This window comes from Typha angustifolia, chromosome 13 (assembly GCF_048772165.1).
Source record: "Typha angustifolia cultivar Huaian chromosome 13, ASM4877216v1, whole genome shotgun sequence".
Lineage (NCBI taxonomy): Eukaryota > Viridiplantae > Streptophyta > Magnoliopsida > Poales > Typhaceae > Typha > Typha angustifolia.
The window spans coordinates 6,255,819-6,281,148 of record NC_133251.1 but is presented as its reverse complement, the minus strand read 5'-3'; the positions used below and the strand labels follow the sequence as shown (position 1 = coordinate 6,281,148).

Sequence of the window (25,330 nt, the reverse complement as noted above, 5' to 3'; positions counted from 1 at the left end):
CCATGGTCGATCCCTTCTTGTGGGTCTTGGATCGCGTGTTTACCATCTTCCGAGGAACGTTGGTTCTGATACCAATGTTACGAACCAGATTTAGAACGATTTGTCTATAGGATGATTATGAAAATTTAAGTGGAGGTAGCCTCGTGAGGTAGGGTTCTAATGGTTTTGGTTCACCTAAATGGGAGGTCAAGATGAAAAGATAAAAATAAAATAGTAGAGATATGTTAGGGAGGGTAGAACGGTAATTTTTGATGTTGTGGAAGTCGTCGGAGGGTGGTAAACGGCCGTGTAATAGGGTAGCTGCTGGAGGTAGAAGGTGGCTAGGGTTTGGATGCTTGAAAGAGATCTACGATTATGATCTATTCGTATGAAGATAAGGACAATTTAACGGCTAATGTAAAAAGATAATGATGAAAATAATAACCGGCTAAACTCAAATTTCTCTCAATGATTCTTATCCACCAATATTTATAAGAGTAAAATCCTTAGTGGATCGAATCCACATGCGGATTATTCGATTTTATTAAAATTTAAAATAGAAAGTTAAAACTAAGTAACTAATTTGACTCGACTTAACTTTACTCGACTTAACCCATGTGGTCGGATCGTAACAAATATTACTCCTCCAACTCAATTAAAATAATATATAAGAAATTATTTTTGAGACACTAGTCAATTCTTTGTATTTGACTTAAAATTTTCCGATATAGTTTATCATAAAAAGGGAGTACTTATAGTTGTTTGAGGCTTTTAAATTTCTTCAAACTTGTAATCCATAAATAAATTTAGATAATTAATTATTTTAAAATAACCATTATGGCCGATAATTTTTTTTAAAAATTCTTATAACATTTAAGTTCTTAAATTTATTTAATTAATAATTTCAAATTTAAATAAATTATAAAATTAAGAACATGAGGTAGAAGATCTCTTAGATTTCTAAAGAGGAATTTATATTAAATAAATATAATACTCAAAAGGAGACACTTCATGCTTACAAAATGGAAATAATCTTCTAATTATCCAATGGGCTCTTTGTTGCCCTAACGAGAGAAAATCATAAGAATAGGTCAAGACAAAAGTAGGGAAGCCAAATTACTAAAGTGCCATAGATAATATTAGAATTTTAGTAGTTATGTTTTAAAACCAAAAAATTACTACAATATCATGCCCCTTAATATGAGGTTTTTAAAAAAAATATTTACAATAAAAAGCAATGATCGATTTAGATTAAAAAATATTAAAACATAAATAAGTTAAAGAAGAGGATGAAATAGAATTTAGCTTAATTACACTTTATCCAATATATTTTGATCGATATCATTTTACTATGTACTACAAAAGTGTATATATACTCTCTTATACTTTTAAAAATCTACAATTAAACGCATTTGTTAGCTTAGCCTTCCATGAAATAAAACTCATATGTTAAGTACACGTATATAGTATGCTTTTTAAAAAAAAAGTTTTAGATAATTTTGTCCTCGTTTCCTTTATTCGGCTGAACTACAAAATGCTTGCTGCTTTCTTTCCGAGCCCTAAACTTTTTTATCCTATTTCTCTACAGTTTTCCCATATGGTTTTTAGCACAAGCAACAACAATACTAAAGACATCATATCTCTCTACATCTTTTTCGCATGACTTCTGGCAATCTTATCTCTTCTCTAAGTTATACCTTTTGGCATTTTTCAAAGTAGAGAGTAAATAAGTCGGATATAAGTTATGTGAAAGTAGTGACGAATTAAAGAGGTAGAAAAGGGAAGAAGAAGAAGAAGAAAAAAAGGTGAAGTAAGTAAAGTCAGATAGATAATTTTAATTTATCAACTAATAAAATCTAATATTTTTTTCTCACAATATGTAAATTTAGGATATTAAATGAAGATTATAGTTCTAGGAGTATTTATGCACTTTTACTATACGGTGTTAAAGTACATGTAGTAAAGTGTAATTAAGTCATAAAATATTTCCTAGAGATTGAAGGGCATTAATACAATATGTGTAGAGTTGATTAAACGTCCCAGCCTGCCTGTGCCCTGCTTGTGGCACGGGCAAGCCATTTGCTCGCTTGGCTTGGAAGCCCGTCCATCAACTCAATTCGAAAGCTCGGTATGAAAGCCTCTCCCATCAGTGCGTCTTGCCGAAATTGTACAGTTTTAAAAATTTTCAGACATATTATCTTTCTGAAATTAGGGAGGAACAAAATTATTCTTTTTTTAAAAATAAGCTAACGGTAAAAAATTCTAAAAAGAAATAAATATTCTGAAAAATCACAAAATAGGACCTACAATTTTTTATCGTTTTACCCTTTTAATAAAAATAAACAACTAGTTTATAGCGGTAATTTGATAATTTTTAAATTTTCTCATGCTTATAAATAGATGATAAATCTTATAGATTTATCGTACATTCTCAAATTTTTTAATTTCTTTAAGTTCTCTCCAGATTGAAGGTTTCAAGAATTTTAGTTTTCAAATTAGTAAATTCTCTCCAATATGGATTACTTTGATAATCATATAGAATCGTAACTAGAGGGTAAAAATTTAATTAATCTTACACCAGCATCTCAACCTCAACCTGATTTGGGAACTCTGGCTTCATTATCAGGCGGTTCTACTTAAAGATATTGATAATTTTGATTTTTTAATCATTTATATAAAGATAAACAAGATGATTATGTTTCTCGTGCTATAATTATTAACTATTATTTTGAAAGGCTTTTCAATGATTATTCTATATATAGTTCTTCTTTCTATATGTCTCGCTTTCTATTATTATTTTTTAAGTGGTAGCACTAAAAAATCATTTCTTACCTGACTTAAAATGATGAGTTTTCTTCATTAGTATCGAGGGAAATCATCGAGCTTCAAGCATATTATAATTAATTATTTTATAAGTAGGGATAAAATAGATACTTTAGCATGATGAAAAACAAATGAGATGATATTTTTTATTATTGTCTCTATGGCCTCTGATATATTGACTATTTCTATATCTATTGTACTTTTAGAATCTCCTTTCAGTACAAATGGGTGGCTCATTGTTGAATATAGATCATGTTTGGGGAAAAAAATAATTGAAGCATTTTGGAATGGTATAGATCGCAAAAGACGATCATTTTGGAATAGAAAATATAGGATTTCAATATTTAGATCTTAATGGCTAATATAATTTTATTTTATTTTTCATAATTAACAATAAATTATGCAAATGATAGACATATGGTTAGGAGCCAATCTAGTTGGAATGTGAAAAAAAAATTCTTCCTATTTTTTATATATAACTATTTGTTTAATTACAAAAATATCTTTCCACTTACTCCTTTGTTTAACTATTTGATTTTTTTATAACTAATTTATTTCCACCTACTTCATTTATTTTTTGCTAAGAGTCTGTCACTTTGATGCAAACCACTAGTCACTCAAATCAGTGATTCTAGACTGTTAGATCACACTAGTGGTTTCCATCAAAGATCTGACAGGTCTAGAATCAATGAATCACTGATCTGAATTGAGTATATGCTTATATATAAAATATGTTCTACTAATTAGAGTCTAGAGAGTAGAGACTAGAAAACACATTAAATTTGGGGATTTAGATTTCAGGGTGAGCCGGTAACTAGGTGAGGAGGTCCTCTCATCGCGCGACCGCTTCTAATTTCATCGAGCCGCGTGGCGTGGAGAGGCCGCCGTCGGCCGAATTGCCTCGCCGAAGCCGAAAGACTACCAGGGATGAGCACCAACCTCCAAAGTAAATTGCTATTTCATCTCCTTCATCCACAACTTGTTTGATTTTTGCTATTTTTTCTGCCACTAGGATAATCATCAGCACTAGGACGAGCACCGGCCTATCTCTTTCCACGTAGATTCTTAAATGGAAGGAGCGGGAAAACGAGACTTTGTCTTCTATTTGCACGATGAGATGAAGGGGTTGAAAGGGTTTTGGTATCGAAGGGGAGGAAGAAGAAGCTAGAGTGGGAGAGGAGGGAGGCGGAGCACGGCCAAGCCAACCTGTTCTCTCACGGGTCGACAGACAGTAACGGGCTAAACTATTTTAATCCGATTCGAACCCAACTTGACCCGATCCTACCCATCCGTTGGCGGGCTGGCTAACACAATGCCCACTGCCCAGCCCGAACTCGGTCCGGCCCGGCCCGCATCGACGGATGATCACCTCTAAATATGTGTGGGCAAAAAGATGCTGCACATGGCAAACTTAGGACCAGAGATGCAGCACAATCGAGCACTCAGCTGAATAGATGGACCACGTGAGAGCGACGTGCACAACTCCGTTAGAGGAAAAAGCTGGCTCTTCTGGCGTCGTCGAGCACAGCTTGTCGGGAGCTGGGACGAGCAACGTTCACCAAACTGGGTGCAATCGACGGTAACCATTACAAACGGTGAACATGGTGGTGGGCCCCCGGCGATGGTTTGTTTTACGCAATGGAAGTTTACTAATGAGGAGTCCAAGTGGGAGTAAAACATGACCCAAGAAGCCATAATCTCTCTCGTCGGGCAGCGTGACCAACGACCAACATGTCATAGAGGCTGGGACCCACCCGTTTGAGATTCAGATTTCTTTTCATTAAAAAATTGAACTTCCATAATACTTTAATGTAAATTGTTAGTTATATTTATATTCACCCTTGTTGCTATTTCGTGAAATTACACTTTTACCCCCCCTTAATTTTTTTTGGGATGCCTCGTAATTGTTATTTTTTCATCGTATACAACTAATTTATAGATCAAATTTGAAGATACTTAGATACAAAATTGAATACGATTAAATAAATTTTTTAATGCTGCATCTAGAATAATATCAATCATACAAAAATATGATAAAAACATGCGTTTATTTAATATACTTAAATTTATTTTAGGAGATAAAGCGAGAAAAAAAGAAAAAAGAGTGAAAAATAATATATAATCTTTGAAAAATATAATTTTATTAATTTATTATGAAATTGTAATAAGTACTTTTTAATTTAATATAAAATAGATAGGTAGAATAAATATGAAGGGTAAATTAGTAATTGAATTAATGTGGATATAATTTTGATAAATAGTAGTTGTGTTTAGAATATAATTATTATTTATATTTAAATGTTATTTTGAAATAAGGGGAATTAAAAAAAGAAGAAGGGGTTATTCGTGAGGTTAAGTGGGCGGAAATAGTCAAAAGTTTTAGGTTAATAATGGACTCGCCGCATACGATAAGTTAATGAGGGGTTGGCGGGGGCCATTTCTACCTGTGCAACTTACAATAGATACGAAGTACGAACACTGCAATCGGAAAGAGGAGATATTATTTATTCCGCATCATCCTGCGACAGAGAAAAATAGAGAGAGAGAGAGAGAGAGAGAGAGAGAGAGAGAGAGAGAGAGATGGGGGAATCGAAGACGGTGCACTCGGCGCTGGTGACCTACACTTCCATGATCTCGCTCCTCACGCTTTGTCCTCCCTTTGTCATATTAATGTGAGCTCTCTCCCCTTTCTTTTGGATTTTTTTTTTGTTTACTTTTTGACACCTTTTTTATGGTTTTTTGATAACCTCTTTGTAATTTTTTTGGAACATTTTTTTGTTTTGTTTTTGCGAATTGTTAGGTTGGACGGTGATCCGTGACCTCCTTTTCTTTATGGTACTTTTTTTTAATGTTTCCTTTTGTTGTTGAACTTAATAAATCTTGGAACTGGGCTTCTGTGCTTCTTTGATCACGCTTTGCTGATCGTTCTGTGACTCTGGTTTGGATCAGAAACATTTCTCTTTAATTAAATAAATTGTGGATCTTAGTAAGCAGCCAACTTTGGATCCGAGAGAGCTTCTTTATATGAATGCCGGGTCAGGGCATTCATACTATTGAGTATTTTGTACGTTGTTCACCGAGAGACTCAAGATCTAACCTTAGAGGATGTCTTTTATGTTTTCGTTTTGTTTTTCCCACGAACTGTTCAGTAAATTGTTAAAGTGGTTAAATAATATGTCTTGATAAAGAAAATCCGTGTTAAATTTGTGCATATTTAGAGTCCCTGAGTTCTGGGAATTACTCTAATTTAGCTGCAGAAAGGGATATCTCACCTGGGACATATACAGAATAATTACTAAAATTCGGATCCTCAATGGGTGTACCTCTGGTTGCCAACTTCGTTTCTCCTGGTGTTCGTCTACTAAATCTATTTTATCAGGTTTCTCTTGAGATTATCACTGAAGATGCAGGAAGATGTAGCTTGAATTATTACTCTCTTTTTTGTCGCAGATGGTACACCATGGTTCATGCTGATGGTTCGGTATTGCAAACTTATGAGTATCTCAAGCAACATGGGCTGCAGGGTCTTAAAAATATCTGTCCAGTGCCATCCCTGATTGCATGGAAGATTATTGCTTGTTTTGCTGCTTTTGAAGCTGTGCTTCAGCTTGCGCTTCCTGGGAAAAGGTTTGAAGGCCCCGTTTCTCCATCTGGAAATATACCTGTCTACAAGGTTTGTATCACATAAATTATTCCAAGAATGATATTAGATACATCTTGCATTGATTTGGCATGCAGAACAATTGTTAATCCAGGAAAAGGTTTCAAACTTACTCGATATGACAGAAAATGAGGGGCAGCTTGCATATGATCAAAGTTGAATCTCAAAACTTGATAATCCATGATAGTGATGTTGCTATTTGTTATGTCCATTATCTGCATTTAGTGGTTACAAATTTGAAACTTTAAAAGATAAGAGCAAGATTATCTATGTTCCTGTATCCTACCTTTTATTTTAATTTTGAACCTTTTAAAATTGCAAGAAATTATCTTAGCTCTCTCAATTAGTACTACATATTTTACATATTCAGTGTAATGATACAAGTTGAAATTATTTCATGATTAGCATTTTGCATCACAATATTCACCAGTTAATTGATGCACTAATTAGGAGCATCTAAACATAGAAGAGAAGAAAAAGAAGAATATTGGTTGCATTGTTTTGAAAAAATGACTCCCTTATTGTTTAAATTCCTCCTTGGATAAGGTATACCTAGGCTTCACTTGGGTTGCTTGTCTGCCTCAGTAGCTCTTATCATGTTTGAGTATGTTAGTAGGCTTGAAAATCTTAAAAATGTTGTATAGTTTGCCAAGTATGTGGGTTTACTATGTCCTTAGGAGGGGTATAATAGAGCTGAGCTTGATCTAGTTGAGGCCTAAAATCAAGCTCGCCTCGTTTTGTTTACATTCGAGCTTAATCTTAAGACTATTTTGGTCGAGCTTGATTTAGTCAAGCTTGAACTGATAATTGGACCGAAATGTAAATTTGTGCAGTCGATCTGAGCCCTTAGATTTCTATTAGGATGTAACCTATACATGCACATTCAATATTTCGAGCCTTATCGAGCCGAGCATGTGCAAGTCTGCCTATGATCAGTCTCAGGTCAAAAAATCAATTTAGAGCCTAAAAGAATGAATCGATCTCAGCTCATCTATAATCTGGTCAAGCTAAATTGAATATATATCAAGCGAAGCTTGAGCTGGTGATTGTTTGACAGCCCTAGTTTTCAGTAGATATGCAGTATATCATTTTGTTGGTTTATGTATTAATATTAGCATTAGTTTATGTAATTTTTGTGTATTTTTACTTTATTTAATTTTTTTGTGTACTTTTGCTTGAGCTGCCTTGATTTCATGGGGCCGTGTAGAAACCACTAGTGCTCAGTAGTTAGATGGTCCCTTATTTGCCAGCCTATTGCTTCTGGTCTTTTAAAACTTTGATTGATTGTGTGGTTCAAATGTCCGACCAATCTCCTTTGGCAAATGATAGACAGCTAGTGAAGAAATGAGAAGCACTATGGGAGATCCTGCCGTTAAAACAACAAAAGCAGCAATCTACTGACCTTGTGGAATGTGGACTGATATATGTTCTTACTTTTATCATTTCAATAAAAAGCATTATCTGATATAGTTTTTCTTTTTCTTGTAGGCCAATGGTTTGCAAGCTTATGCAGTAACGTTGTTAACATATCTATGTCTTTGGTGGTAAGTCTTACCTATCACATAGTAGAACTTGTCTTTGGTCTTGATTACTCATTTTTAATCAAGTAGCTCTTCAATAATTTGTCTAATTCTCAGTTTCTTTTCTCATTTTTTGTTACAATGCTTTTATATCTTTGGTTTTAGTCCTTGCATGGCCATTACATATCTTACTAGTTACTATAACTTTTTTTAGTAAGGGTCAGATAATAATTTAAGGAAGCATCGTTTTTTTTTGTCTAACAAGCCCATTCATATAACTATAGTATGATTGATTTTACGGTGCCAAGCATACCTCACTGCGATTTTCTCTATCAAACCCCTTCACTGTTAAGCTCACCTCATTGCTCATTCATTCCTTCGCATAAGTGCAGAGTTTTTCATGAAGGAAATTATTCATGTCAACAAGAAAGGGAACCTAGGAAGCATGTGCCATATGCTTATAAAAGCACTAGCTGCAAGTATTGCAAAATCATCATGTAGTTTACCACTGTAGCCTATGGTGGTAGTGACCAGAATATCGGGAATGCATGCAAACTATGGATATATGATATACTTAGTCCTGATTGTAATTGTATTTTGCTCACTTAAAGCTAACCATCAGCCCGGTTGACCTAATTGATTCTGGACTTTGGTATGCTTTGTATTTTTGCAAATCTAGCTGGATGATGTTATTATTTATGTAGTTGTAAACTCAACATTCGGCAGACCTAGTTTGAAACTCTGTCATATATCAAGTTCATAATCTGCTGAATATCTTAGTTTTTAAAATTTCTTCTTCCAATGTACATATCTCATTATTGAAAATCTAGTACTTATATTACTAAGTGAACTTATTTGATTATTAAAATGTTTGGAGGTTGTTTTAACAATTTATTTGAGTTACCCACTTGACCTAAATATGGTATGTAGGCCTTTGCGAGCCAGAACTTACCTAGGAAGACCCGATCTTAACCCAAATGAAGGCTGAAGCATTTAAGGAATATGTAGCTGGATAGCTGCTCTGCAATCCTGGCTTAGATTCTTTACACATCTAGTAGCTAGGATTCTTACTTCAGGATTAGGTTTGGTGGGTTGCGCTTTGGTGGTCAATACTATAAAAATGCCTGTTGCATTCCAAAGGTGTAAATATGACCAGTTCTATTTGTTTTAACATAAAGATATCTTATGCTTTCTAGACCAATTGCCCATGTCATATATGATCCAGCCTCTTTCCTATCTAAGGTAATAGTATTGTTGTTCTACTCTTTTTATTAGACAATTTATTTATGTTATCACATCTAGGTGCCAATAGCTTTTCTTGTTTTCTCAATTTGTGCGCAATTATCAATTTGAATTTAACTGTATAACACAATTCTATGCCTGTAATTCTCTGTATATTTTATGTACTAATGCTGTTTCTATTGGTTTCCTCAATGAGAGTTACAGTACTCTGCCAGTAGTCACTAACTTACCTCTCCATTAGGTTTGGGATATTTAACCCTGCAATCGTATATGATCATTTGGGGGAGATCTATGCAGCACTAATTGTGGGTAGCTTTGTCTTCTGCATTTTCTTGTACATAAAAGTAAGTCGACTATCAATGTTTATTTTTTCTTATATCCCCCCATATATTGTATTATAAATCCTCCATCTCTCTTAAGGGTCACGTGGCACCATCTTCATCTGATTCTGGATCCTCTGGCAATGTGATAATTGACTTCTACTGGGTGAGTCTTGCAAGCATCTTATCTTCCATTTACCTTTTGACTAACATTATTATCTGTTTCATTTCCTGGCAAATTTCAACTTCTGGTCATTAGAAGTGGACTCCTATGATAGCAGACACAATAATATGGTTTATGTTCTAAGCAATGATTGACTCGTGGAATATTTTGTATCCATATTTAGCTTTGCTCTGTTAACCCTTATAAGATCCTTTGACAGCACTTTTATTTTTTCTTCTAAATTAGGTTTCATATATTTATCTAGATTTGCATCCCTGTTCTTTTCACAACTGAAATTACCTTTTCCAGACCTCCCTTGTATCTCCATCAAATTTAGGGTAATACAAGGTAATGCACAGTGCTTGTAAAGACTTTTCAAGAAGATATCAACTATAAAAGATCATGTTAGTTTGTAATGTTTTAAGTCAGCATGAAGTTGATGTAATGTTCCTTTCAGGATCACCTTTTCTCATGTTCAACCAAGAACAACTCTTCTTTTTTCTTTATTTTTCTGCAAGAAAACATAAGAGTTTCCTCTGGAAGAACTGGAATTAACATAGTTGGACATGCAAAAAGGAAAAAAGAACAAAAATCTAAATGCGAATTGGAAAAATATTATCAGAACTGTTTAATTGTGGAAGACTGTACAGATTGCCATTTTTGATTTAATAATTTAAACTATTCCCTTGCAAAACATTTTGCTGGTATTAACCAAAAATAAATAAGTACAAGTACCACTAATGATTATGAGTTAGTATCTGATTCTCTTCCCGTGAATGACTATCAAATTGGCCTGGCTGACAGAATTTTTATTATTGAACCTTATTTGTGAACAATCCATTATCTGGTCCTTTGTCACTTTGATTACAACATTGGTTTTTTTAATCTTAATGTTTATTTAAAAAAATAGGAAAAAGAATACTTCAATTTAATTCATATGTCTACAGCAGGATGAAGACATCATCCTTTTCTTTTCAGGTCGTTGAAGCATCTATAATTCTATATGAAATTTTGAAGATCACGGTATTCACAACTTCTAACAAGGGGCTGATGAATGCAGTGGTTTTATGATTTTATCAATTTACCATAGGCATTAGTTGACTAATTGAAGACTAAAAATTTGATGCTCATACTAAATTATTAGCTAGTAGACTTTTAAAGGATAAGAGGGAGAGAGAAGGATGATGCTGATGCTACATTATTAGCTGGTAATATTCTTTCTGAAGGACATAGAGTAAATTGTTTGCTCATGATTTTGTAGTGTGATCCCTTCAATTTATCCAGTCATAAGTTTTTACCATATGAAAAATGAGCAATTTAGCATTTGTTCAATTGATGAACTACCAAGAATAGCTAAAGAAATTTTGCTATTTGAAAAGAAAATTCAATTTGCATGTACAGTTGACCGGAAGTATATGCTTCATTGAACTAGTTGCTTGAGATATATGTACCTTATGCAGGGAATGGAACTTTATCCTCGAATCGGTAAACATTTTGATATCAAGGTGTTCACAAACTGCCGATTTGGCATGATGTCATGGGCTGTTCTTGCTGTGACTTATTGCATCAAACAGGTCAGTATAGTATTTGTTATTTTATTATTCATTACTGCTTGTCTGAACTCACCTATATATTAATTTCTATCTTGCTTTCTTTCACTTTGTCGTTAGCTCTATCAATCAAAAGTTCTATTGACTATTCCATGATTGTTATACTACATAACTGTTGACCGTTAGGTTTCATAGATGCATATAGTTTTGTGTGTTTTGTCTACTCACTTTCAAGATGTTTTGACTTATGAGAGGATATCACCTGAGATAGTCATAAATGTGCATGTCAAAATGGAAAATATGTTGCCTTTAACAAGAGGAACTTGTTTAGGAAATGATCATCCATATATCATATGCTGATTTGTACATATAGTTGCTCCCTTATCTTATTCTCATCTTTAAGAAAAGACAGAAGACTTCTTCTCTTTTATAATCTAATGCCATATCTTTGAGTCAGAAATTCATTCAAGGGTTGCATTAAAAACTACAAAATATGCCCTTCTAATCTTTCTACATATAATTTCATGTTTTGCAGTATGAATTAAATGGACAAGTGGCTGATTCTATGCTTGTGAATACTCTACTGATGCTGGTCTACATCACCAAGTTTTTTTGGTGGGAGTCTGGATACTGGTGCACTATGGATATCGCACATGACAGAGGTGGAGAATTGCTTTATATGTCTCAATTTCAAGGAATGAACTTAACATGTTTGCTCTTTTTCTGTGTTATGTAAATGGAAGTCAAAGATTAACGTGAATCTAGAAGAAGAGTTACTTCCAGATTCCCTTTGCAGCGTAAGATAGATTGTGAAAACATTAGTCTTTCAAGTTGACATTAACATAGCCTATACTTTATTAAGATTTTGTAAGGGGTAGTTGTTTTTAACGTTAGTTTTCCCTCAGTAATGCTTGTTCTTTTGCTAATGGCATCCCTGATTTGCATCATTGTATAATTAAAAATAGTGCAATCATGAAAGGCCGTATTTGTAATCCTTTCTTCTAGTTTTACAGAAGTAGAACAGTAATCCTTTCTTCTACAGAAGTAGCAGAATACATAACTATATAACTGATCACCAGATATGCATTGTCTTCTAGGATCAAGTTATGAAAAAAATTACTAGACTTCTGCAGATAATTAAGGTAAGTCTTCTTTTTCCCAATTTAAAAGAAATGGATTTCTAAGGATGTTCCACCTTGTTAAATTCTTGGAGCACTACTATTTTACCAATAGGCTAACTATCTATCTTGTTATGTTGCCTGAACTGGCTGTACCTGGAAGTCATTTCTGAAGTCGAATTTCTTGCGACAAAATTTCAGAGCTATTTTATGCATCTGAGATGGCTAATGATTGAATACTTCATCTGCATTGTGAGGGACATGTACTCTACTGCTTCTTTATTGAAGGGCTTGCATCAACGGAAAATACATGCATCTTCAATGCTCTTTCTTAGCATGCCATGTTCTTAAAAGAGAAACACTAGAGTACACTTGTGGACATAGAAACCACCCTAAGTATTACTGCACTTTTGAGTTTCGGAGGGCATTCCTTATTGTGATGGTAAGGCTTGACAGCATCCATTATTGCATTGTGGGTTAAAAAACTTGGTCATGGAACCACGGTAGGGCTACGTGAAACTTATCCTCTCCCGACTACATTTAATGGTGTCTTGGATGGCACTAGGATGCCCTTTTCCTCTCAAACTTACTTTGGTGACTGGGTGCCTGGAGCACTAATATCATCCGCTATGTATTGTGTATGATATCAAAAAGGGTCCAGTTATAATCTTGACTTAGATGACATTTTTCTTTCTTTTGTGAATGCCATAATTATAGTTAACTTCTCACTGACATTGTGTTCTTTATCAGCTGGTTTCTACATCTGCTGGGGTTGCTTGGTTTGGGTCCCATCTGTCTATACTTCTCCTGGGATGTACCTTGTTAACCACCCGGTGAATCTGGGTACCCAGGTAATTTAATTTGATATTTACACCAGTCATAAGAAACACATTGAAGTTTTCAGTGGAAAGATTTGCTTTCTCGTCCATAATTTATTCATAATTTTTGTTAACAAGTATTTAACTTGAAGATTTAATGGCTTTGACATGCTGCAGCTTGCTCTTTTTATACTTGCTGCCGGACTTCTCTGCATATATATCAACTATGACTGTGATAGACAACGCCAAGTATTCCGTAGAACAAATGGCAAGTGCTTGATTTGGGGAAGAGCTCCATCAAAGGTTGCTATCCTCTCGAGTGTTTCAATGTCATTCTAATTATTTTGCAATTTAGGGGAATCTCTTGTTCACTATGTTCATGACTAAATTCCAGATAGTGGCCTCATATAACACCACAAGAGGTGAAACGAAAACCAGCCTTCTCCTAACTTCTGGATGGTGAGTCTTTCTGGGCTCTTTTTGTAATATGTCTGCATTAGCTATGTCACCAGAGATGAATATTTAACGTGACATTTTCTTTTAACTAGAAAGCTTTATCTCATTAATAGTTAAAAAGCTTTCAACTAAGATGCACTAATTAAACTTTTGCTATAGGTGGGGATTATCTCGTCATTTCCACTATGTGCCAGAGATACTATCTGCATTTTTCTGGACTGCACCTGCCCTTCTCAATCATGTACTCATTGTGTAATATTCATCCATAATTAGTTTTCTAGGATACTTCTAATGTGTTCCTTTTTTGTACCTTATGCAGTTCCTGCCTTACTTCTATGTGTTGTTTTTGACTATTCTTCTTTTTGATCGAGCAAAAAGGGACGATGATCGGTGCTCATCCAAGTAAGTAAATCTGGTCCTCATCATTCTGTTTTAACTTTGTATGTGTGACGTAGTATTGGTCAACTGGACATCCAATATGGTATGAGAGGTAGTTTTTAGGGAAGTTGTGAGTCTAAACCTCGTCAAGCCCCATTTAGTCCCTATTTTCTAGTATTTATACGAAGTTCCCAATCTTCTTAGAAATCATTTTTCCACGTGCAATGCAATAGGGGCCGCTCGTGATGTGGCGTCTTAAGGCATGATATATGCATTGGTGGTCTGCATCTAACTGTTTTAAGTTTTTAGATCAATTGCTTATGTTAGAATGCTTATTGTTTACATATTAATCTAAGACCATTAAACAACTCTTAATATCCAGTGAAAACTTACCAGATGCAATTAACTCTTTAAAATGTAAGACAGTAAGGCATTCTATGTGCTAGGTTCTCAACAATGAATGGTTTTGGGGAAAGTAAGATGTGCACGGCAGTACTGCTTTTTCTGAAAAGGCTGTTTCTATGGGTCAAAGTGTTGAACATAAACAAAACAAACTTGTTCTGGATCATTATATGAGTATTAAGTACATATTAGTATATTACTTTTTACGTGCATATTTTGATGTGGCCTTACTGAGGAAAGATAAGCACTGTCACGATTGAGTCTCTAAGGATATTATGCTAAAATTAGGCTGTGGCTTGGAACCTGCTCCCTTTATCAAGAGATAAGTATTATTTTTGGAAATTGAACCTGGGACATTGTTGAGTTTCAAATATTCTGATGATACTTCATAAGCCTCGTTTCAGCTTACAGGAGCCCATGAAGTAAATTTTGTTCTTTTAGATGTTCGCCACTAGATACTCAACTCACCAGAAAGTGAAACAAGAATAAGCTATCTTTCTCAAACAATTTGCTGTTTGCATGCTCTTGATCATGGATTAATATTTTCTCTTTTCCTTAATCTCCATCTGATATTCTAAAGAATGTGCTCTCTAGAAACTAGGATGAAGAATTGAGCTTTGCAGTTTTAGGAGGTTACATTTGAAGTTTGACTGCCTTTTGAGTAGTTCTGGCATGATGTGTTCATGACTGTTTGCAGGTATGGCAAATACTGGAAGATGTACTGCAATAAAGTGCCTTACAGGATTGTACCTGGTATCTACTGAGGTTGTTGACGTAAGATCTATGAGACTACATCAGCCTTATATGGTGAGACAAATCTAAGAGAAATAATTAGCTAGTACTAGTAGAGTTTCTTATTTATGATGCGAATCTGCTAGTGCTTTTGTAACATTATCTGTGTGTAGAAGCTTCATGATTTGCCAACCAAAGCAATAACGCATGATTTACCAATGAGCCATAATTGTATGAGCTATAACTACTTTCTGTGTATGCCCAAAAATTATTGCCTTTTGAGTATCTGGATGAATCAGATGCTTACGCAATATCTTGATGAACAAGTGCAGCACTCGAGGACACCTGCCGAAGGCATCCCGGGAATCTATTTGACAATTTCAATTGAGTAGAATTACAGGGATGTCTAAGCAGATGAAGGAAATGAAGTTCTTGTATTCTCTTCAAAAACTGGATTGCAGCTGTAATAGCTAGTCTTTGCATTGGGTATTTTTCTTCTTCTTCTGACTCCAATGCAACCTAGAGTCTTGCAAAGTACTGAAGCACATCTAGTTATTTGTTGCTTAATAACCTCCTGTTGTCTTGTTGGTGCTTTCATATTCATATCTACAACATGATACATTGCCATTTATCTGAAGTACACCTTGGCTTCATGGCATACTAGGAAAAACTGCTAAGATGATTTCGTTGTCATGGATTTTACAGTGCTTGTTCATTATATCCATTGTATTCACCTTGACCCCCAGCTTTTGCATTCAAGGTGTGCTGAATGTTCTCTGGCAAGTGAACAAGCATGCTCACCGAACTGTGTTGCCAAACTAAGCTCAGTCTTTCACTAACTTGCCACAATGTTGGACTGTATCTTTACTCCCCTATCTCAAAGGAACCATGTTTAGTGTCTTTCTGCTGCCATGTACTGCTGCTTACAAGGAACCATGTTAGCCATAGGATCTCCAGATAAGCTCCCTTCTCATTCCATTTGCATGTACTTTCATTGCCACTACTTCAGCAGGCCATCAACATCTACTTGTAAGGATCAAGCAGCAATCTTGGCATCAAATGATGTTGTGTATGCCCACAATTGAATAAAAACAGAAGAGACTACAATTCTTTTCTAATTGTCATTGCAGTTTTATGTGCCTCCTACCTTCACCCCATGAGCATCCTGAATATTATGCTTTAAAAGGACTCTGGGAGGGAGATGGGAAGCATACAAAAGAAGGGCAGGCCATGAGCCGAGTCAAGCTTAAAGGTGATCATCTGGTGGGCGGGGCTAGATTTAATGAGCCAGGTCGGTCGGCCTGGGCCTAACAATGTCAAACCGATGAGAGTTTGGGTCTCATTTGGCCCGAGCCAATTTTGGGTCATTCTTAATTTGATGGTTAGACTCACTCTTCCAATCCAACAAGACTTAATAGGCTTAAGTTTAATGGATCAACTCCTTAAGGTTCATTTGTCCTTTGGAGCCATTTTCACCCAATCAACATTTCAGAAGGGCGAGTATTTCTCAATGCATATATTTAGATAATTAAGCCAACTCAGGTCATCTTAGTATTATTATTTTTTAATAAAAAAGATATGATTAAAAAAATCTCATTGATATTTTTATATTAATATTCAATAGTTTCAGAAATAATTTAAGATTACTATTTTTTAATTAAAAACATCGAAATTATATTATACAAAATAAAAATAAAATATTTAAAATAACTTAAATAATTTAATATTAAATTCATTTGAAAGATCTCAATGAGAGCATTCTAATAGTATTATTTTTATTAAAAAATAATTAGTAAAATTAATTATATATTCAGTTTAATTAATTAGATTATTTAATAAAAGATACTAATGGAATTTAAATTTTTAGATTAAGTTTTGTAGGGCAAAATTGGTATTTAGCTGAGCTCCAAATTTTTAGATGGGGCTTCAAAACTCCACTTGGCTCCAAATTGGGAGTCAGATTGGAGCTTCGTTGGGTTCCAAATTTAGAGTTTTAGAACCGGGTTGGAGATGCTCTAAAAAGTTGAAAGTAACAACGATTAACATATTCTTACTAATGTAAACACATTAACTCGGATCATATTTGTCTCCATGATCGACTTACATAATCTGATACAACTCATCCAAGATGCTGAGTTTCTTTCCCCTTTTACTTATGTTTGAGTAAACATATTTAAAAATAGGGTTAACTATACATCTAAGATCCTCTGGATTATTGTCCAGTTTCACATAGATTCTATTATTTATTTATGTTAAACCTCTAATATAGCTCCTTCGTTAATTAATCATCGAAAAATGTGTTAGAGAAATGATGATACGGAGGCTTAATTAATATTACTTCACTAATCCGACATGAACTCGTGTAACACGGCAAAATTTCCAAGCTAAATCAACTACGATGAGATGTACGAATTTGTCCCTCCCGGTACCTCCCTAAGTACCCTTGATAGTTGACAGTGTCAGGGGCAAAGGAGTAAACTCAGCATCCTACGTAATGCAACTCGTAAGCATCCAACGGAACCGAATATGAGGAAACAATCACAAGTAACACCCTACAGTTTAGCTATATTAGAAATAAAGCCTTCTATTCTTATTGTTTATAAATTAAGCCCTCATTTTGTTAAAAAAAATACCATGCCAAATCTTTGAGTTAAATTTAACTTAACACACCCGAAGGAATGTGATAATAAAATGATATCTTTATATTATCTTTACTTCTCTGATAGGACAATTGAGATTAAACAACAAAAGTTTTAGATTCATTGATCTCATGGGATTTAGTGCTTAGATGCGATTTTAATGTTTTAGAAGATTGATTCAATTCTATTTTATTAGAAATCAGGGTATTTCATAGGCTTAATTTTGTTGTACATTTAGAATGTAATTCGACATTTAATTTTTAGCAAATAGAAGGCTCTTTTTATAATAAAGAAAAAAGCTTTATTTATAATATAGTCAAAATACGGGGTGTTATTTATAAAAACAAGTTAAAAAGTATCAATGAAGTAAGTTGGTTGGATACCTCTGGATCGTCGCCATTATTGACTGCTACGTATTGGCTTATCTCATTATTATTCATATAAAGTGGCTCAGAAGATAGTGTTTTCCACGTGGCATGTAACGTGAATACTGACGAACGGCATTTTTCCATTTACATCGAGCAAGCACATATCAGAGAGGACTACTAATGATTTGAACTCTATTTCCCAAGTCAAAACCTTATGTAGTTTAAATTCTAGAGTAAGATATATTTTACCCTTCTATACTACTTGGCAACTTGATCAAAAGTGATTTCTATCATTCATAGTTTGAGAGGTTTTTTTTCCCGTAGAAGATTATTATTCTCACAGATGAATGGAGCTTGTATGTACATTACAACCACCAATGTGGTAGACACACTGAGGGAGAAAGGGCCCAGAGACATTGAACTCTTATTGTTACTGGCCGAGAAAGAATGGTGTACTTACATCTGAAAAGAGTAGGATTTATTATAGCTCCACTCGCATCTCACACAACAGGTTGCTAATCTTTCGAAGCTCCTTGAGAGCTGCCATTGCAGTAACTTGGCCTTTCCCTGCAAGAATGTTGCTTGAGATGTTCTCTAATGAACTGGGCTGACCGCGGTCTTGCTGAAAGACCGACTCGATGACCTAAAGCAGAAAAAGAAAAAATCCTTGTTATCGTTAACTCAGCTGTGCTTTGAACTAATAGGGTAAACAAGGAAATTCTGATAATAAGGAAAGTAATAACAGGTCCATTTTAGCACCACAAAAGATGTGTGTATAGAACGGGCCGACTGTGAGCCATTATAGCTCTTTTATGATCCCCTGCAAAAGATGAGACAGTCTACTAGAAACTAGCTATAGCCTTGGAAAGCCTGGGAATTTTTGGCAAGTGTTGCAGAGTTTTAAGAGATCAAATGGAGAAACAATTTAAGGAGGACTTAGGTAGTTAGACAAACTGAGTTTTATGTTCTGATACGGTAAAATTCTAGTTGTTTATCCGTAAGCACCAAAAATTTGAAAAGTTAGATGTAAAACTCACTGAAAAAGGTAACATACTAAGAATAACATATTTTACCTGAATGTTCTCAAGCATGGACTGCCCAAGATTCTTCAAAGTGCCCATGACCTTTTTATCACTTGCATCTATCCTTCGGCTAACTCCACAGGAATCGCAACAACCATCAGAAGCTAAAGTGCAGGAAACATCTTTAATGGTATTTCTGGTGGCTGGTGGCTGGGACTCCTTCTCCATGTTCCCTTCAGCAGAGCCTTTACCAAGCTTCCATAACCACTGAAATTTACCAGAGAGTGACTTCCTCTCCTTCGAAGCTGCTGTCTTTTCCAAGGATCCATCTGGGTCAGTTTTAACACTAGATGTGGTTTTTATGTCTGGAACTACGTAATTATCACAACTGTGGCTGCAAGATTCCTCGGTATGAATTACTTCCTCATCATTATCACCAATAAATGAGTTTGAAGTAACACTACTCTTCTCAGAGTCATTGTCATTATCGTTGCCAACACTTTGAGGACTGGTAGCCGTGGAAAACAGTGAAGAGTTCTCTCCACTAATACATGTCTCTTCAGCCATGCAATCTGAGGCCCTTCTCAGTGTATTTTGGTCAGCTGGCTCTGGAAAAAGTTTTTCTTCGATAACTTCCACAGGGAGAGACGCATTTTCATTTGAGATAACATGAACTTCATCATATCGGGAATTACCATCATCTGCCACTGACTTATTTGTATCTGGAGTCAAATCATCCAAAAGCCTTCGCCTTATAGAAGACCCAGAATCCTTTACCCTGCTTGCAGTCTTTGTTGTCGGAGGAGTCGACTCTGTCCTGGACAGACCAAATCTTGCACCCAGAGATTGTTTCTTTGTTTGACTAGAACCGGAGTCCTTGTCACTTTCAGCCCTATGCAACACTCTCCATTTCTCTTCCCAGTAACTATCTGGCACTAGATGGACTGGAGTTTTAGGAGAAGCTGAGCCAGTTGGGAGACTATAACCTCTGGTAATTGCACAATTATTCCTGTTGGAACTACTTTGGAAAGAAGATGAGGACACGTTTGCATCCAGAGCAAGAACCTGTAGTGCTTTTGCCTTGTCAATTAGCTTTGTCATGTCAAAATTCTTGGGGAAACTCAATAACCTCTGCAGACAGACGGTTGCATTCTCAGTGGCTAGTAGTGATGATCTTAGATGAAGAAGCATTGAAACTGCGATTGCTGCAATAAAAGCCCCTCGAGCAGAGCATAAGACCTTAAAGCTATAGTCTATATCATTGCTTCGGCACATACTATTGGAAGAATCAAATAACTCATCCCAGACTATTAAAAGATCATCAAGGCAAAATTCTCGCCCAAATAGAACACGCAACCATCGAAGAGAAAAGTATTGAGGCTCCACACCAAGCTCGACAAGGTGATTATGAAGAGACGAGTCCACAATACAAAGCAAATGATATAATGCAGATGAGGCTTCAATGACCGGAGGTAAGCCTGTGCTAGATCCAATATTGGCAGAGGGCGAGAAAAACTCCGCCATAGCAACCACACCATGAACCCCACTCATCAATCCATCAAACATGCAATAAGCATCATGCTCCATAAATCTCTCTGATAATATAACACCTAGCTCACCCTCTGCCCCATAAGCATCACTCAGCAAAAATATATCCTTTGTATCAGGATCAAGCTCATCAAGGCTGCAAATTTGGGGAGCAGATTGATGATCATTCCCTTTATCAGACATTGAGTTCCATTTGCCGGCCTTCTTGAATCTATAATTTGAAATCAGGTCACCTTCTGGGAAAGATATTCCATCAAATTCATCATTAAAACAGTCTTCATGTTGTTTTCGCACTTGAGACAGATGATCCAGATCAACATGAAGAACATATACCAGAGGAGCCAATAACTCATGCATTCCTGTTATAATGTACCAATTTTGTCACTTTCGTAAATCATAAAGAAAATTATAGGACTCCAAACATTCAAATAGCATCTTTCACGATGTTCAAAACATGCACCACAATTTTGCTGGTAATGATACCATGATGAGAGCTTGTCTTGCATCCAATCAGATACATGAAACTGATAGGTATCATATAAAGACCAAAATGATATACATGTGCCTCCAGTGTAATATGTTAGTAAGGTGATCAGTTTTCTCAACATAGCTGTGAATTGAATACTTATAAAATAAATGCCTTAAGTTTAACAACCAACAAAGAAGGATTCTTTGAGCCAGATATTACGAGATATCATTCATACCAAAGTAACTTGCCTTGTTGATATCCATATTCAGGGTGCCGAAGACACCACACCAACAGTATCCTTCTTAACATGGCTTGACATGCAGGTGTTTGGAAATAGCTTCGATCTTCAGGATATAATCGGCATAAATCCTGGTCAACCATCTTTTCCAACTCAGCATTTCGGAAAAAGCGGCTCCAAGTGCTGTCTGTAGGAATGTGAGCAGAAAGGATCATCATTCTTAATCTTGAGAGGATCAGATCAGGGTATATCAATAAGTGATTATGAGCAGAAAAAGAAAATGCTCTTGAATTTCATCACTTTTGAAATGTTATATTTCTCAAAGGAGGAAGTGTGTATCATATTTATATCTAAGAGGAAGTGTGTATCATATTTATATCTAAGAGCTTGCTAACTTTCATATAATTAAATTGCTCTTCACCATCAACCATAGGTGCACTCCACTAAGACAAGCTTCCGATAAGTGAAAGACTTTAAGGCAAATGGAAAAGCACTAAGTTGATGCCAAAATGGAGTAAACAATCATAAATATTGAGCCCATTCTGGTAAGACTGTCCAATTAGATTTAGATTTCAAAGTTGAGAATATATAAGCATGCATATAGTCATATTTTTAGCATGAAAATTTGACCAAAACCTATTAGCAGAAGAATCTGGATGATAATCTGCAATGCAGACATCATGAGGCATGATGCTAAATTATACAGGAATTTCAATATATAACTTTCTGAAGGCTTCAAAGGAGACATCTAGTTTGTATCCAGCCAAAGAGAATGTTAATAAAAGGAATTCCAGAAAGTCTACAGCTAAACAAGAATATGATCTTTCACTTGTGGTTTAACTCTTTTATACTCTAACATGTATTAACAGGGAATTGGCTAGTGACAGTAGTCATGCCCTGAAAGGGTATCAGTGACACGCATATACAACTTTCTCAATGTGAAGTAAATGAACAAGTACCAGGATTTTGTGAGAGAGGATTGTCCATGGTAGGACCGGGGAATCTTTTCTCATCCTTAGGAAGATGAGGATCTATTAGAAGACGCCTCCTCAGACTTGCATACCTGTGAAGGCAGAATTCAGATGCAATTAGTTATTTTGTACACAAGGGAAAAGGAAGAAGATGCTATGTAAATGGCATCTATAACCAACTAAACAAAAATGGTCTAAGAATTTCTTCACAACCACATTAAACTATCCACTCTAGGGAATTGCAAATATTCTTCATATTGGACATACAATAAAACTTTAGTACATATAATTTAAGAAAAAAAACAGTTCAAGGCCTATAAAAAGGGCACTGTTTATCAAATGGCTTCGCTGTGCTTGGGAAAATTGTATACTGTTTAAGAGGATCAAAAAATAATTACAGGACCAGTATCGCACTCTTTCAGCAAGAAGATGGGAGAAGATCCATCAAGAAGTAGGGTTTTCCTATATTGTAACTAATACATTTTATTGGAAGCATCAAATCTATCACAGACAAACAATAAATTACAAAAAGAGAAAAAATGAATCTCTTATAGCAGCTTGTTCAACTGAAAATTATCAAGTGCGCACAACATTCAAGACTAGAAAATTTAACTGACAGTAGCAGTTCACTACTAGAAAAAGAATATTAGATCTGTATCCAACAGCTCAATTGTCAGACATGCACTTGACGATGAGGATGTTGAGATTATGGATGCGAAGCCAATAATCAGATCTAGAAAAGGAACTGATATTATGCACAGGAACAAGCAACATGCAGTCAAACATAAGAGGAAGAAAACAAAGCACATTTCCAACACTAACAAAGGAATTACAAGATACAAGAGAACCCATATAAAACTTAATACATAAATAAAGGAAGGATAAAACTAAAATCACCTTATCAAGGTATGTAAGTAAACAAACAAAACATCCATAACATGAAAAAAGAAGGAAGAAAAAAAATTAAAGATAGTAAATCAGCATCCAAAGCATGATCAAATTAAAAAATATATATATCACATATTCGGAAAACTAAACTTGAGAAACACGAAAACAATCATTATCCGAATGAGAAAACACAAGAATCTTCATCGAGAGGAGAAAATTAAGGAAGTATGGCACAATAAAGCATAGGAACCAAGATATCAAGATACATAACATATTAAAAATCGTACACAAGAGCTAAAAATCCAATCTCACCTTCTCCGGGAATCCGCGCCGACACGCCGTAGATCACCGATCGAAGCGGATGGAGAAGAAGGCAGAATTCCAAGACCAATTCGCCAACGGACTCCTCGCAGGTTCGAGAATCTCTTCCGTGGCGACGATGCCTCGGGCAATGGTGGCTCGATCGGAGCTGCCGACATGGTTCCTCGTAGATTTCCCACAAGACCCAGATGCTCGTTTCCCAATTCTTCGAGCAGGAGAAAGGGATGAGAGAAGCGAAGCTATAAATAGCCCACAAAAAGGAGGCGCCTTTGAGACCACAACATGGGCAGTTTGAGGAGGAGAAGTCGGACTTATTGGGAATAGAAAAGAACAAGAAATGGAGAAAATACTGGATTTTGAAGCGGAGAAATGGAGAAAGTTGAGAACTTTGGAAGGAGACCAAAACTTTGAGGTGTAGTCTGGGAAAGGAATTGAAGGTTTCTCTCTTTTAGAAGAGGTGAGAAATTGGAGCTTCTTCTTCTTCTTTTTTCTATTGAGGTGGTGGGGAGGAGAAGGTTGGTGGCGTTAGAGAGGATTTGCTTTTTGGCATTGAGAGGGTTCTCCTGGTCTTGTCTAAAAATTTCCCATTTGGTCTTTTGTCGGAGAGAAGAAAGAGAAGAGGGTTGAGACGAGAGAGAGAGAGAGAGAGAGAGTTAATTAATGGGGGAGAGAAATTGGGAAATTTTAAACATTTATCCTGAGAGTTCAATTTCTTCACTCCAAAGCCAATTCTGACTAGATGAGCTGTATTTTTATTTTTATTTTTATTTTTATTTTTATTTTTCTTTCTCTTATTTTAGGGGAAGCCCGTAGCCATAAGTTTTTTTCTTTAAAAAAAATATAAATATAATATAATAAAAAAGAAAAATAAAATGACAATTCTAATTCTAAATAACACCAAATAGTTTAATTATATTATAAATAAGACACTCCTCTTTTATTTATTTGATAGACAGGATATAATCTAATCCAACCATCAAGTTAAGTTAAGTATAAAAAAAAACTAAGCCCATCTCAATTATATTAAAATCGCATCATAAGATTAAATTTTACAAAAATTAATTAATTTTAACTATTGCTATTAACTCGCAGAAGTGATATCAGAGGAAGTACATAAGAATAATATAGAAAATATAAAAATATTATTAAAATGGATGAAATATTCCACTCATTATTCCGTCCTATCCAGTTAATATTTTTTTCAACAAAGTGAGGGCTTAATGTATAAATAAAAAAAGAGCTCATAATATAGCCAAAATATAGGGTGTTATTTGCAATTCAGGTTTATTTCACATATGAATAATGAAGCAAACAATAATTCTACGTACTTCCTTATATATTTCACGAATACTTTTACATATATATTTTATAAATAAATATGCGACTTGGATTTATATAAAGGGTTTATATTATTATATAGGGAATTACCTCAAAATTAAGAACATAATTAGTTCAAATATAAGCAAGTAAAGAGGAGAACATAATTAAGTTCCCTATTGGTTTCATTAATTGAAATCGATCACTGTCTACTTGGTATTTTTGTGATGATTATTCCTCTTAGATTCTTAGGATACCATTTAGACTTTGACCAATGGACAAGTCAGCGTGGATTAGAGTCGCCAAATTGGAATAAGGAAACGACTTATCCCAGTTTGATTTGTGAAAGATTTGACATGAGCATAGATCGATGGATAAATCTGGCCC

The 25,330-nt window shown here is 35.1% G+C and overlaps 2 protein-coding genes across 3 annotated transcripts; one reads left to right on the top strand and one right to left on the bottom strand.

Annotated features, from left to right (window-relative positions):
- The first annotated feature begins 5,277 nt into the window (after positions 1–5,277).
- On the top strand, positions 5,278–15,802 carry LOC140774852 (7-dehydrocholesterol reductase). Of its 2 annotated transcripts, XM_073118001.1 has the most exons (14): positions 5,278–5,474; positions 6,253–6,475; positions 7,952–8,007; positions 9,467–9,569; positions 9,646–9,711; positions 11,169–11,282; positions 11,794–11,920; positions 13,127–13,227; positions 13,372–13,497; positions 13,589–13,653; positions 13,810–13,891; positions 13,970–14,052; positions 15,128–15,237; positions 15,495–15,802. In XM_073118001.1, the coding sequence occupies exons 1-13, from the start codon at positions 5,383–5,385 to the stop codon at positions 15,192–15,194; spliced, it is 1,305 nt and encodes a 434-aa protein (XP_072974102.1). In that variant the 5' UTR covers positions 5,278–5,382; the 3' UTR covers positions 15,195–15,237; positions 15,495–15,802. The 2 variants fall into 2 exon arrangements, with proteins under 2 accessions (XP_072974102.1, XP_072974101.1); XM_073118000.1 differs by having other exon boundaries at positions 5,279–5,474; positions 15,128–15,802.
- Positions 15,803–18,461: 2,659 nt separating this feature from the next.
- LOC140774851 (uncharacterized) lies at positions 18,462–24,271 on the bottom strand. Its single transcript, XM_073117999.1, has 5 exons — positions 23,618–24,271; positions 22,406–22,509; positions 21,457–21,633; positions 19,243–21,098; positions 18,462–18,812 (listed from the first exon to the last, which is right to left on the bottom strand). Exons 1-5 carry the CDS (start codon positions 23,782–23,784, stop codon positions 18,651–18,653), a joined length of 2,466 nt encoding a protein of 821 aa, XP_072974100.1. The 5' UTR covers positions 23,785–24,271; the 3' UTR covers positions 18,462–18,650.
- Between the last annotated feature and the right edge of the window lie 1,059 nt (positions 24,272–25,330).